This window comes from Gopherus evgoodei, chromosome 9 (genome assembly GCF_007399415.2).
Source record: "Gopherus evgoodei ecotype Sinaloan lineage chromosome 9, rGopEvg1_v1.p, whole genome shotgun sequence".
Taxonomy (NCBI): Eukaryota; Metazoa; Chordata; order Testudines; family Testudinidae; genus Gopherus; species Gopherus evgoodei.
In genome coordinates this window covers 33,762,776-33,777,193 of record NC_044330.1, presented here as the reverse complement: position 1 = coordinate 33,777,193, position 14,418 = coordinate 33,762,776, and the positions used below count along the sequence as shown (strand labels likewise).

Genomic DNA, 14,418 nt, shown 5'->3' with positions numbered 1-14,418 from the left:
GTTGGTCAGTGGCACGGGGCACCGTGGCAAGGGCAGTGGTGTCAATGGGCACCGTGGCCGCAGATGTCCGCCTAGGCAAAATTTTGCTCAGTGGCCGGAGCGTCTCAGGCTCCTTTTGGCCTCCCCTCCTCGGCAGAGGAAAAAGTCATCAGGTCTTGAGCTGATGGCACTGCACCCAGATTCTGACCTAGGGATCGACCTACCGGTACCACCCAATGCCCTAGGCTCCATACCGGTCCCCTCACCGGCACTGGAGGATGCCATAGCGGCACCACCGCCCATCCTACAGGAGGACTTCAGGGCACACCAAGAGCTCCTAAAGTGGATGGTGTCCAATCTTCAGTTCCGGGCTGAGGAGATGGAGCCGTCTGACTCTCTCTCTTTTTAACATACTTTCGTCCTTGGCACCAGGCCGTGTGGCCCTGCCTCTCCACCAGGGAGTAGCCAACATCTCAACTACCCTGTGGCAAACCCCGGCTTCCTTGGTCCCCATCTCCAAGAAAGCAGAGAGGAAATACTTCATGCCGGCTAAGGACCATGAGTACTTGTATTTCCACCCGACACCTAACTCCCCGGTGGTGGAATCGGAAAACCATCAGGAACGACATGGTCAGCCCGCATGCACCCCCAAAGATGAGAATACCAGGAGACTGGATATGTTTGGCAGGAAAGTTTATTCCTTGGCGAGTTTCCAGCTCAGGGTGGCCAACCATCAAGCCCTACTGAGTCTATATGACTTCAACTTATGGGGGTCCCTACCAAAATTTGAACCTCTCCTCCCAGAGTGGGACAAAAGGAGTTCAGGGCTCTGGTAGAGGAAGGCGCGGCAACGGCAGAAGCAGCCTTCCAGGCAGCGTCGGATGCGAGCGACACAGCAGACCGCTCGATGGCCTCCGCCATATCCATGTGCAGGGCGTCCTGGCTCCTCCTGTCCAGACTGTCCGCGGAGTCCCAGTCCCTGATGCAGGACCTTCCCTTTGACAAGAAAGCATTGTTCGCGGACCAAACGGATGTCCGCCTACACGGGATGATGGATTCCCGCATCCCCCTGCAAACCTCTGGCGAAGGACAAGCCCAGGCCGCAAACTTCGGCTCCTCCTGCTAGGAGCAGATATGAGCCCTCACCTAAGAGACCAAGGGAACAGAGGCATCGGTCCCAACGTCAGTCCCACTCGGCCCCACAGCCAGGCCTCACAGTCAGGCCCCTCGAAGGGCAAAAGGCAGGGAAAGAGGCAGTTTTGACTTTTTTTTTTTTTTGGTGGGGGGCCACCAGGCCTGTTGCCAGGGAGACCCCCCCAGTTAATAAAGTTTGTGTTCTGCAACTGTTTATCTGCCTTCCAAGTGGAGTGGTCCCATATAACATTGGACCAGTGGGTCATCCAGCACCATCTCCAAGGGCTACATGTTGCAGTTCACCTTCACCCACCACCACCCCCCACTCCGGGGAGCCTCGGGGACCTGGAGCACGCCTGTCTTCTAGACCCAGGAGGTGGCAAGCCTGCTCTACCTGGGGGCGGTGGAAAGGGTACCGGTAGAATTAGAGGGCAAGGGCCTCTACTCCCGGTATTTCCTGATCCGAAAGGCGAGAGGCGGGCTCAGACCCATCCTAGACCTACAGGATCTCAACGGTTTTGTGGTTCGCTGCAAGTTCCACATGGTATCTCTGGCCTCTATCACTGCGGCCCTGGACCTCCAGGACACATATTTCCATATCCATATATTCGAGGGACACCATCGCTTCCTCCGATTTCCTGGTGGCGGGGGTACCACTACCAGTTCATGGTCCTCCCGTTTTGGCCTTTCCACGGCCTCCAGGGTTTTCACCAAATGCATGGCAGTAGTAGTAACCTACTTCCGGAGAAAAGGGGTGCAGATCTTCCCATACCTGGACAATTCTCTTCTCAGGGGCAACTCCCGGTCCCAGATGCAGGCCTATGTGGAACTTCTCCTGTCCACATGCACGGATCTCGGCCTAGTGGTGAACGAGACCAAATCTACATTAATTCCAGTTCAGCACGTAGAATTCATAGGGGCACTACTGGATTCATTAGAGGCCACAGCCTCTCTTCCTCTGGACAGGTTCGAGACCCTCAAAGGTCTCATTGCCTCGGTCACAGCCTTCCCCGTGACGACAGCGAGTGTGTGCCTTCAGATCCTTGGTCACATGGTGGCATGCATGTACATGGTCCACCATGCCAGGCTCAGAATGAAGCCCCTCCAGCTCTGACTGGCCTCCCAGTATTCCCAGGCCCGGGACGGGCTTGACAAGGTTATCGCGCTACCGCCCCAGATAGTTGCTGCCTTACAATGGTGGACACTCCCGCGCAACATGCTGCAAGGGGTCGCCTTCTGAGAAATCTCCCCCTCACTAGACTGGTGTCAGATGTCTCAGATGTGGGCTGGGGAGCCCATATAGGGAGCATTGAAACCCCAGGGAGATGGTCGGCCTTGGAATTGTCCCTACACATAAACATCAGGGAGCTCAGGGCAATACGGTTGGCATTTTGTAGCTTTCACGGGAAGGTGGTCAGAGTCCCCACAGAAAATACCACTGCGATGTATTACAGGCAACGGGGAACGTGCTCCTCGGCCCTATGCCTGAAAGACCTGAGCCTATAGGAGTTCTGTATAGCCCACGATATCTCCCTGCGAGCCTTCCTCCTACCCGGCATCTGTAATGTGCGAGCCGGTCACCTCAGCAGGGTTTTTTCCCACCAGTACGAGTGGTTACTCCACTGGGAGGTTGACCTCTTTGCAACCTACCAGAACCAACGCTGCCGCCAGTTCTTCTCCAGGGGAAGGGGTGAGGAGGGGGGCAATCTCGGACACCTTCCTCCTGCAGTGGTCAGGCCAGCTTCTCTATGCCTGCCCACCTTTCCCTCTGATAGGCAAGGTCCTACAAAAAGTAAAAGCGGACAGGACGCAGGTCATCCTCATAGCCCTAGATTGGGCCCAACACTGGTTCGGGACCCTCCTGCAACTCTTAGCGGCTCCCCTGTGGAGGCTGCTGCTTCGCCCGGATCTCCTTTCCTAGGAAGAGGGATACCTCCTCTATCCCAACCTGGCCGCGCGTTACCCAACAGCATGGATGCTCTGTGGTTAGATTGGAGGGGGGGGAGTGTTCAGAGGACGTCAAATGAGTTCTGTTGGAAAGCAGAAAGCTGTCCACACGGCGGACATACCTGGCCAAATAGTCCAGATTCTCTAGATGGGTGGGGGAGCGGGGAACCTCCCCATCGTCCACATTGCTCCAACTCATTCTCAATTACCTGCTGTCCCTTAAGACCCAAGGGCTAGCGCCCGCCTCCATCAGAGTGCATTTGGCCGCCATATCGGCCTTCCAGCCCCTGGTACAGGGCCAATTGGTCTTTTCACACAATATGACCTCCCGCTTTCTAAAGGGCCTGGACCGTTCATTCTCGTACACTAGGCCCCCCCATTCCACAGTGGGATCTAAACCTAGTGTTATCCTAGGGTCCTCCTTTTGAACCCTTGGCCACATGTTCCTGGTCTCAGCTGTCATGGAAGGTAGTATTCCTTGTTGCTATCACGTCAGCCCTACATTTCTTGGAGCTTAGGGCCTTTACCTTGGAACCCTCATATACAGGCTTCCACAAGGATAAGGTCCAGCTTCACCCATACCCCGCATTTCTCCTGAAGATGGTCTCCGCCTTCCATATGGATCAGGACATTTCCCTACCGTTACTCTGTCCTAAGCTCCATTCCTCCAATGAGGAACACCGCCTCCACGAGCTAGATGTGCATAGGGCACTGGCTTTTTACCTGGACCGAACTAGGCCGTTCAGGAAATCCTCGCAGCTGTTCATTGCATCGGCCAAACGTATGAGGGGACAACCAGTTTCCACCCAGCACCTTTTCAGCTGGATCACCTCGTGCATACGTACATGTTATGACCTGGCAGGGGTTCCCCTGCCACCTATTGTTAGGGCGCATTCTACGAGAGCTCAGGCCTCATCAGCCGCCTGTGTAGCTCATGTCCCTATCCAGGTCATATGTAGAGCTGCCACATGATCCTCTGTCCACACCTTTTCTTCGCATTATGCAATCGTCTCCCAAACACGGGATGACGCAGGGTTTGGTAGGGCTGTACTGCGTCCTGAAAACCCTTAAACTCCTACCCACCTCCATCAGATATAGCTTGGAGTCACCTACTATGGAATACACATGAGCAATCACTCAAAGAAGAAAGGACAGTTACCTGTTCCGTAACTAGCATTCTTTGAGATGTGTTGCTCAGGTGTATTCCACATTCCACCCTCCTTCCCCTCTGTCGGAGTTGTCTGGCAAGAAGGAACCATGGGTGGTGGGAGTGCACAGCTCCCCTTATAGTACGATATAGAGGCGGCACTCCAGGGGTCGCAGCAGTGCTCTCCCCATATGGGTACTGCTAAGGGAGAAACTTCCGGCACCAGTGCATGTGGCGAGCATGTATACCTACTATGGAATACAACTGAGCAACACATCTCGAACGCCAGTTACAGAACAGGTAACTGTCCTTTTTTGTGTTTTCATTGCATGACATGTAGTTCATTCTCTCCAGTTTGCTTTAAAAAAAATTAGTTTAAAGCTAAGCTGTTTAGTAGCTGAGGTTTGTGCATTTATAATGTTATTTCTCTGTACAGTGAAATGTATAAAAGAGCTCAGGGAAGAACTCGGATTGGAAAAAAGAATTTCAAGAAACGATGGTTCTGCCTAACAAGCAGAGAGCTCACTTATCACAAACAACAAGGTAAATCTTAATCTGTTCTTCGGCAATTTGATTTTTATTGAACGTTGCTTATGTAATTGTGCTAAGAAATGGTAAATGTGTGTCACCGCCACTAAGTCACTTTAAACACCTTCTGTGGGTCATCTCAATTATCGCTTCAAAAGTTTTTTTTTCTCCTGCTGCTGATAGTCATCATCAATTGATTGGACTCTTCCAGTTGGTATGCGTACTTCCACCTTTTCATGTTCTCTGTATGTATAAATATCTTATGTCTTTGTGTTCCATTCTGTGCATCTGAAGAAGTGAGCTGTAGCCCACAAAAGCTTATGCTGAAATAAATTTGTTAGTCTCTAAGGTGCCACAAGTACTCCTGTTCTTTTTGTAGATACAGACTAACCTATCATTTAAACATCATGATCATGTTGTTATTTACTGTAATAACAAAACTAACAATTTTCAATCTTTGGCTATTTCCTTTTCTGAAGTGATTTCAGAGATATGTCTCGGTAGCATCCGATTTTGAATCCTGGGTTTTGTTTTGTTTTTGTTTGTTATCCGCAAATATGTTTGCTTCTTCCCCGCCCCTCAGAGGTGCATGTTGCATATAGGGTTGCTCTACCCTGCATTCCGAACACTTCCCATCTGAGCTTCAGAGATCTAGTTCCTAGCCATCCTGCAGAAGGGCTTCTACAGACCCTACTATAATTCCACCCTGTTGGGTTCCCCATAACCAGCAGAACTATCAGGGAACATTGGGGTGTTTTTTACAGTTTTAAAAGCATTTCTAGTTAGAGTAAAATATGTGCTTGTGACTAAAAGTTTCCTGGAAATGTACTGTGTTAATCACAAATTAGTTTGACTACTTTATAGACTATTACTTATTTATAGAATCACAAGTGGAAAAAGGTCTACAGAGCAATCAATTTCTTCATCTCACAGAACTGTCCTTAAGGGTTTTCACCATTTAATCAAGTGTCTTTACAATTTAATCAAGGTATCTGTTCAGCAGAAATTGAGAATTCAGGAATCTTCAGTTCATGAGCTGCAGAGCCGAATTTTGATTCAGGAATCAAAACTGCCTGTTTTTGTTATCAGCCATGAAACCTTGATTTCAGCCTTTACACTATCTGCAGATCTATGAAAGAAGCTACTGTTAAACCTGTGTGATACTGTAAAGGAAGTGGTCTACAGGTAACAGAACTGTGACCTATATATAGTTTGAAGGAGCACCTAGAGACACATTGACAGACATGACTATAATTGTCAGTTATGAGTAACAAATAGGTTTCTCTTGATCCTAGCCAGTGGCCCATGAATAGGCATTTATATGTTCTGAATAGTTGACTGTATCCATTACATCTTTAGTGTTGCCTGACGAAAGTTATACAAGCAACATAAATTAGGAGTTCATACATGATACCACAGCTAAGAGCTAGCTTTCATGTTTTTGTTTCTTCCTATGTTCTTTGCTACTTGTTCACAATACGCAAAGGTAAGGATCTCATCAGTATTTTCCTGATTATTGACACTTTGCCCATTAAGTAGAGGAACTTCTTTTCTAGTCTTAGTGTGTTTCTAGCTTGCTCATCCTGACTCGTCCTTCACTCGTTGTTTTCAGACCCATGGTTGTGAGTTCAGTCCTTGAGGAGGACATTTAGGGCTCTGGGGCAAAAATCTGTCAGGGGATTAATCCTGCTTTGAGCAGGGGGTTGGACTAGATCATAGAATATTAGGTTTGGAAGGCACCTCAGGAGGTCATCTAGTCCAACCCCCTGCTCAAAGCAGGATCAATACCCAGTTTTTTAACCCCAGTTCCCCAAATGGCCCCCTCCAAGGATTGAACTCTCAACCCCGGGTTTAGTAGGCCAATGCTCAAACCACTGAGCTACCGCTCCCAGCCTCCAGAGGTCCCTTCCAACCCTGATTGTCTATGATTCTATGAAATAGTTAAATTAGCACATGTACATATACTAACACTCATTTTGGAGTGTTGGATTTGAAAAGGACGTGATACAGTAAAGTCTTGATTTCCTACACAGGAAGGCTTTCTCTCTGCCATTCGTCTGTTGCATAATGGCATCTGATGAGATCTGATCTATGTTAACCACAGTTCAACTTCTCACTTCAATAAAAGAACAGTGAACATACATAGGAAGCAGGTTGAACAAGTATTGTTTATTAATTTATGCAATACTACAAACAAATGAGTGAGAAACAAATGTCTTTCACCTGTCCATAATGTCTGTTTTTGTGCCTCATTTCTGAGCTCTCTATTCTCATATCACTAGTGTTAAACCTTTTGATTAGTTTGTCTTTGTCAACCATGTGGATCTCTCTGAAATCTCAACTTCTAGTATCAATGCACTGATCCCAGGAACTGATTTGTAGTCTGATTCATTCTTGTTATCCATTCACAAATTTATGCAGACAAAGAACCAATTTACAACATTCCAATCAAAAACATCCTCACTGTGGAGAAGCTTGAGGAGAGCGCCTTCAATAGGAAAAATGTGAGTCAGATGTATCTTTTGAAATAATAGATTCATAATTCCTGATGAGTTCTTCAACACATGACTACTGGTGATAACTTCATAAAATAATCCCTCATCACTTTAGAATTAAATTCTCAATTTTTTTTTCTGCCATGGGTCCCCAAAGCAACATTTTTTGTCATTACTTCAGTCCCACAATGCTTTGGGGTCATGAAACCATAGATGTTCTTTGAGCAGAGGTGATGGAGAAGGGAGCTCTGGAGGGTTCTGATGCCTTTAATTTGTGAAGAAATTATGTTGCTGTGGTCTGTGAGGCGATGCTGAAGGAAGTAGGGGGATTTACATCTCCCTTTCCCTCCTCATCCACATGTTGCTCTGCTCCAAAGAAGTGCTGCTTAAAGATGGGGAGCAGCTGTCTGAGCACCAGGGGCCACTGGTTCAAGGCAGCTTGTTCTTCACCTTTTTTAGCAGTGCTTCCTGGTATCAGGAAGTGGTGTAGCCAGGGAGCAGAGATGGTGAGTGAAAAGTAGTATCAATGTCCCAGGGTGCTTGGTCAGATTAGAAATGGGACAACGGCAGCAGCAGCAATAGAGAGAGGAGGAAGAAAGACCTCTCCTTCCCTCCACTTAATTCACTTCCTGTGGTTCCTTGTGACTGTTGAGTTTTGGTGATTTTTTTTTTACAGTGACCTCTGTACAGTTGATTTGAATATCTTTAGAGTTACTCAGTATGTCACTGAAAAGAATTTTTGCAGAATAAAACACTTCCTTCCACAGATGTTTCAAGTGATTTATGGAGAGAAGCCACTCTATATCCAGGCAAATAACTGTGTGGAAGCCAGTGAGTGGATAGAAGCTCTCTGCAGGGTAAGCAGGTGTAACCAGAGAAGACTGAGTGTTTATCATCCCTCCGCTTTTCTGAATGGGAACTGGCTTTGCTGCAAGGCAACCACTGAGAATACAAAGGGTTGCACTCCATGCACTGCGTAAGTTGCTCCTGAAGTAAAAAGCATTCTACAATAAAATGAGTCATTGATTCCTTTTGCAACTTGCAGATGATTTAAGCATTAGTTTCATGTTTTCTTTCACAGGTTAGCTGGATGCTTCTCTCCTAGTTGGGGAAAAAAAGTGACTATGCTTTATCAGTATAAAATATTTTATTTTGATAGGCATGTTATTTCATCTAATACCATTTCAAAATACAAGAAAAGGGCAGTGTAGCATGTAAATTAGAAATGTTGTAAGTTATTGATATCCCTCTACAGAGTATATATTGTAGCTCAAGATTCCTCTAGTCTGGGCATTGATTGTTGGATTACCTTGCCCACAAGTATTACAGAAGCAGTCGTTTTTAGAACAAAGTGGCTTCTTCACATATACTGTAAATATGGGAATGCATCACAGTCCCTCTCCTGCTGCTGCTACAGAAATGGCTTCTCTCAGAAGCTGTGCCACAACCCTTGGGATGTTTTATGGCTGCTGTCTCTTCCCTCCCCATCCTGCAGTAATTGATGACAACCATCAGCCAGATCCTGTCATCTGATGAATCTGCTTTGCACATCTCTAGCAGGATGTAGCCTTGAAGCTGGCTTAAGTAGCTATACAGAAATATCCCTGTTCATCCTCTGGTCCACAGAATGAGTGGAAGGCATGTTGAGAAAGGGGTGTAACCAGTGTTGCTTATCTCTGGCTACCTCTGGATGGTGCAACTGCTCCTTTTGAATTGTTAGCAGCTGTTGAAAATTAGGGCAAATTTGAGGCTTCTCTAGTTTGATCAGATTCAGGATTCAAGTTAGGGTGCACAAATAGCAGAGAGCCACTATCACGACCTGTTAGCTAAGCTGAGCACTGTTCGCTGACTTGCAGCTGATGATTCAGCCCCAGGTCGGTCATTGTGCTGTTCAAATTGTCCACTCTACCTTTTTACCTAGTATTCTACCAACCATTACTACAGTAAATTTCTTTAAAATAGACTGTACCTAAAGAAGAAAACATGCAATGCAATCTTACAATTTGTGTTTATCTGACATTTTGACAAAAGTATTAGTTTGCTACTTAATTTTGTTAAAGCTGCTGCTGCTTAAAAAAAGCATATTTTTGTATTTCTAATAAATTTTATCTTTTAATAACTTGATGCTACCCTCAATGTTTAATTCAATCAACACTATTAAATCATCTAGTCCAGTCCCCCAGACCCATGGAGGAAGATACCCTGAAAAAGTATTATTATTTTAAAATATCTCAATTGATTAACACAGTAGGACTTCCACTACTTTAAATAAACATCACTTTTTAAGAACGTTTTCATCTCTGTATTCCTAAAAATACTCCATTATACTTATTTAAATAATGCCTCTCCCTCCTAGTGTCTTCACCTTTCAAATATAGTAGGGACTATTAAAACTGGGCATTTATTCCCCATCGTAACTAAACTTATTGCAGCATTGGAATTATTTTCAAATATACGGCAAATTCTGCGATAAAAGTCCATTTTTAGTAACACTACACTGCCGTCTTCTTTAATTTGTGTAAACTCATGTTTTTGCATCCATATAACATTTATTAACTTGTTAAATTTTGAACACTAGTTTGAACATGTGAAGTTCTATGAGTGACAGGCATTATAATTATAAATGGATAAATATATTGAAATTCATTCAGCTCTTTCTTGTGTTCAAGCTCTCTAAGAGAATGGCTTGCAATACTTACTCTCTGTATCTTCACCTAACTTTATTTTGGTTGTAGAGGTGTTCCTGCTGATATTCAAATTGAGATTGATGGGGATAGAGAAACCGAAAGAATTTACTCACTTTTTGCTATCAACATGCCTAAACTACAAAAGATGGAAGGTATCTGAATACTAATTCAACGGAGTTACAGTAGCATAAAATAATTGTAATGGCACGGAGAATAAGACTGATAGTGTCATGTTAATGTTTTGTGTATTTATTTTAATTTTATATAAAATTGTACGTACTTTCTACTAAATTTCTGATATTACGGTATGATCGTATCATTCTCGTTCAGCAGTTTGACATATGGTCTCTCCTGAATGTGCACATGTAACTCCCATTAATGTGCTAATTGGATTTGTATACAAATTCACAAGACTATACAACAGTTTTCATCCAGTGAGCAAAGGGAATGCCACTTGGTCTTGTACTACTGCTCATTTATTAGCGCTGCGAAAAAGAATCCTTGGTGGCATGACTAAGATTCAAGAAAGAATCAGGTTTATGACAGCATTACTGGTAGTCATCCTATTGTGGAGACCCCAATATGTGAATTAATGTTATACCCATTGAGGATGAACTTACGAAGCTAAACCAGGTTGCTCACCATATCCAATTAATACCATTTTTCCTCCTTTGCTTAATACATTTTATGTTGTTAAAAGTAACTCCATATCTGAAAACTTTGAAATCCCTATCTGATAAATGAGATGAGTTAGCTCTGTTTACTGAAAGTAAAAAACTATAACCTTTTATTTGTGGTGATATTTGTAGAGGCTTGTGGAAGTATTGCAGTCTATCAAGGTCCACAGAAAGAACTAGACGACTATTCTAATTTCACAATTGAGGACTCTGTAGCAACTTTTCAAACTCTTCAACAAATAATAGCCATAGTAGAAAAGCTGAATGAGCCTCATGAAAAATATCGGAAGAAAAGATCATCAAGTGCTAAATATGGCAGTGAGTAAGTATCCTCCGTATTTCCGGGCTCCTTGTATGTATGTACGTATGTATGGGGAAAAAAGGATGGGTGGTGGGGGCTTTTAAGGGGTAGGAGTGTCTGAACACCTTCTGACGATAGCTGTTGAGTTTAAACCTGTCAGGGCAGGGATTCTTTTCTTCAATGTTTGTACAGTGTGCAACACAATAGGGGCCCTAAACCCAACTGGACATTTGGGGACCATCTTAATGTAAAAGTTTATTACTACTACTGTTAATATATAAATCAGGTATTTAGATAAGCTGATTCACCACCAAATTATCGTGGCACTTCATGGGGCATAATACTGTTCCCCACAAGTACTGCTTCTGAAACAGGATTCCCAGGGAACCAAGTCAGAAAACACAAACACTACTAAAAGTACTGCAACGGTGACTGGTGTGAACACCTATCAGTTTGACATACCATTGGCCAGGCTAGTCTAGAACTTCAGACTTAACTGTCTATAGTGAATACTCATACTTTGGTCATGAGGTTTTCTCTACTTTGTGTAAGGAAGATCCAAATTGTAAGAGGAGGAGACCTCTTAACATTGATTTCCTATTTGCTCAGTGATTTGAACAGGTCTGTTTCGGGGCCATTGTTGCTTTTGTGTGATAGCACATCAGGATTTGAGCAAACAATGAGACTACCCAACATGCACTAAAAATTATGCAGAAAGTATAGCTTTACATTTTAAAACAAACTGAATGTTAAATTATATGATTATTAGAAACCAACTATTTTTCCATCAAAAATACTTATATGCGGTTTTATTTTCCAGAGAAAACCCAATTATTGGAAAAGTTTCCTAACGAAAATAAACTGTGGCTTACATGGATTCAGAAGAAACTGGAAGTGTGTGTGTTTTTTATATATTTTTTTTAAATTCACAGTGTACACTTGTTCCAAAGTATTTAAGAATGAACAGAAATGCTACCTGTGTTCACAATCTATTTAATATTTAATAGAGAAAAGTATCTATCTGTTTGGGAAACTGATCATGAGGTTTATTCCTATTTTGATGAAGAACTTGAAGCTCCATGTTCTTGAAGTATCAGATGTGAGTAAATCTAAATATTTCTGCAATTGCTTTTTTTTCCCTTGGAACTTGCTAAAGAAATAAGCTTTCTAAAGGAGGGAAATCAACACCAATTCTTGACTGGATTACACCTCTCAATATACTTGACTCACATTTAATCCACCATCAGTGCCTGCTGTGCCGAAAGTCTTGCAGTGGAAATCCTAACATATGACGACTCCAAAAGGATCTGTTCAGTGCACAACTTCTTTTTCTTCCTTTGTCAAGCTATTAATTTTGTCAGGACTCCAAGGTAACTGCAACTGAAGTTTTATAAAATGATGCGGTGTGTTCTGTGTACTGCAGATACCAAAGTTGGTTATATTTTTATTTTCAAAAAATTACTGAAGAAATCAGGGAATCTGTTGTTAGATTGTACCTCTTGTTTACATTTGGGTGAGCAGTGGATGGAGTGACAAGACCACAGTCTGTTTTTCTTTTGTAAAAAATCAGATACTAATATTTCTTGGTTGGTGTGTTCGTGGTTTTTTGTTTTGTTTTTTTTTTGTTTAAGTGCAGATTAGCAACATTTTTTGGAAGCTCTTTCCTGCAAATGAGAAGAATGCAAATATGACAATGCTGTGGTTGGATACTGTTCACTTTACATCTCCGCATCTAGGATTTTTTTTGAAAATAAAGAATTGGCACATTTAGGTTCAGCTCACCTCTCATTACAGCTGTATTAAATAATGTCTCTAGAATAATCACTCCAAGCACTTTAGATATCTGGACTGCCCCAGATTATATTTTAAGATACTTTGTAGTATCTAATCTTTATGATCAGTTGAATGATCAGTGCTCTTATGTGTTTTTAAAACAATGCTTTATGACTATTTTTTTAATTTCTAGTTATGGGTTGGGAGGGGTTATTTGTCAGATCAAACAAATTTGAACTGGCATTCTTGACTTTAGAAAGTTTTGATTCTTGCTCTCTTCCTCTGAGAATTAGGTTTGTGCTGAAAACCATATCTGTACATAATCAGTAGAAGCAAGGTAACACTTCGGAGAAGAGAAGGCTAAACTTTCCTTCACCAGTATTAAATATTATGGTATACATGGTAAAGTACCAGTAAAATTAAAATACACTGTGTACAAGTAGTACTTCATTTTTGGAACATTTGCTGTTTTTTGTAATCATGATTTGTCCCAGTCGGAGTTGAGAATGTAATTCATCAGTACAAATATAGATCCACAATGTTTACAAAACTATAAGCTGTTTAAAATACTACTGTAGGATGACTTCTTCTCCTAAAATCCAGACCAGTCGGTACCACAGGATTGCAATCACCTTAATTTCAACAGGAACTTTTCTGTTAGAACAATCACTTTAATATTAAAACAACTGATTGAAATCACTTGGGATTTGATACCAATATCTTCAACATCACAATCATTTCTTACTACTTGCCATTTTACCAACAAGTATAGTCCTGTTTTTGCATTACTGTACTATTGGATGTATTCTTAAAGGAATTTTACTTGCCCTCAATTTCAGTTAGAAAAAATTAAATTTGTTGTTGACACCCAGCAATGTATTCTGTCAAGGTCGATTTGACCTAGTTTATTTGCCAAAGAAACAAGGTTTGCCAGATTTGAACAGCACTAATAAGTGTTAGAATTAAGTTTTGCTATTTATTGTGACCAGTCTTATTACAAAATGTGCTTTATGTCTGTTTCTTGAAACCTGTTTCTGTCACTTAACAGCAAAGTTAAATGTATAACAAGTTTAAATCTTATTATTGTAAGGACAAAAACTTTTGAAAATGCACTTTTCATTTGCTTTGATGGTACTAGACTATATAGAAAAGGACAGCTAGGCCTCTAAGACCTGAGGCCTTTAAAATGTAATTTGTCATTTTATAGTATATTTAAAAATGCAGTAGGTACTCTAGAATTAAATTAGGTACAAATAAGATGATTAATATTAAAGTTGCTTTCACTCTGATTAGCCTAGACATTAAAACATTGCTCAGTAATTAGTTTTATTTCGACTGTAAATTCTTTTTTAATGTAGTTTTAATTTGTGTAAGGATGATGTATTGTTGAAAATGTATTTTTATTTAAATTTATTTTCTTATAAAATATTAACTTTTGTAACATTGCTTGAGAACGACTCACAAATAAATGATGACGAATTGATTTGGGCTATGTATTTTGTGTGTGGTCTGGTTTTCTTAAATTGTTGGTAGCTTAATTGTGTAGTGAAGTAGAACCATTTGCTACAATCCGTCTTCCATTTTACGGAAACAGCATGAAGTGCAATTCAGTAATCCTGTATGGTTACCTCATACATTCAATTACTTTCTGATTTAGGAGGGCTAGGTGGAGAGAAAAGCACTCTTAATAGAAGGTCCCTTCACATAACAATTTGCACAGGAGGGTAGCAATGTGGTCAATCTTGAAAGG

At 42.3% G+C, this 14,418-nt stretch overlaps 1 protein-coding gene across 2 annotated transcripts in view; it reads left to right on the top strand.

The window, feature by feature from the left end:
• RASA2 (RAS p21 protein activator 2) overlaps positions 1–14,151 on the top strand; it is a 104,351-nt gene extending 90,200 nt beyond the window's left edge. For both annotated transcript variants that reach the window (XM_030576133.1, XM_030576134.1), the window contains exons 19-24: positions 4,644–4,750; positions 7,157–7,239; positions 7,998–8,206; positions 9,966–10,069; positions 10,727–10,916; positions 11,716–14,151. In XM_030576133.1, the coding sequence (XP_030431993.1) occupies positions 4,644–4,750; positions 7,157–7,239; positions 7,998–8,206; positions 9,966–10,069; positions 10,727–10,916; positions 11,716–11,746 (724 nt within the window). In that variant the 3' untranslated portion in view covers positions 11,747–14,151. The remainder of the gene's footprint in view (positions 1–4,643; positions 4,751–7,156; positions 7,240–7,997; positions 8,207–9,965; positions 10,070–10,726; positions 10,917–11,715) is intronic.
• The last annotated feature ends 267 nt before the right edge of the window (positions 14,152–14,418 follow it).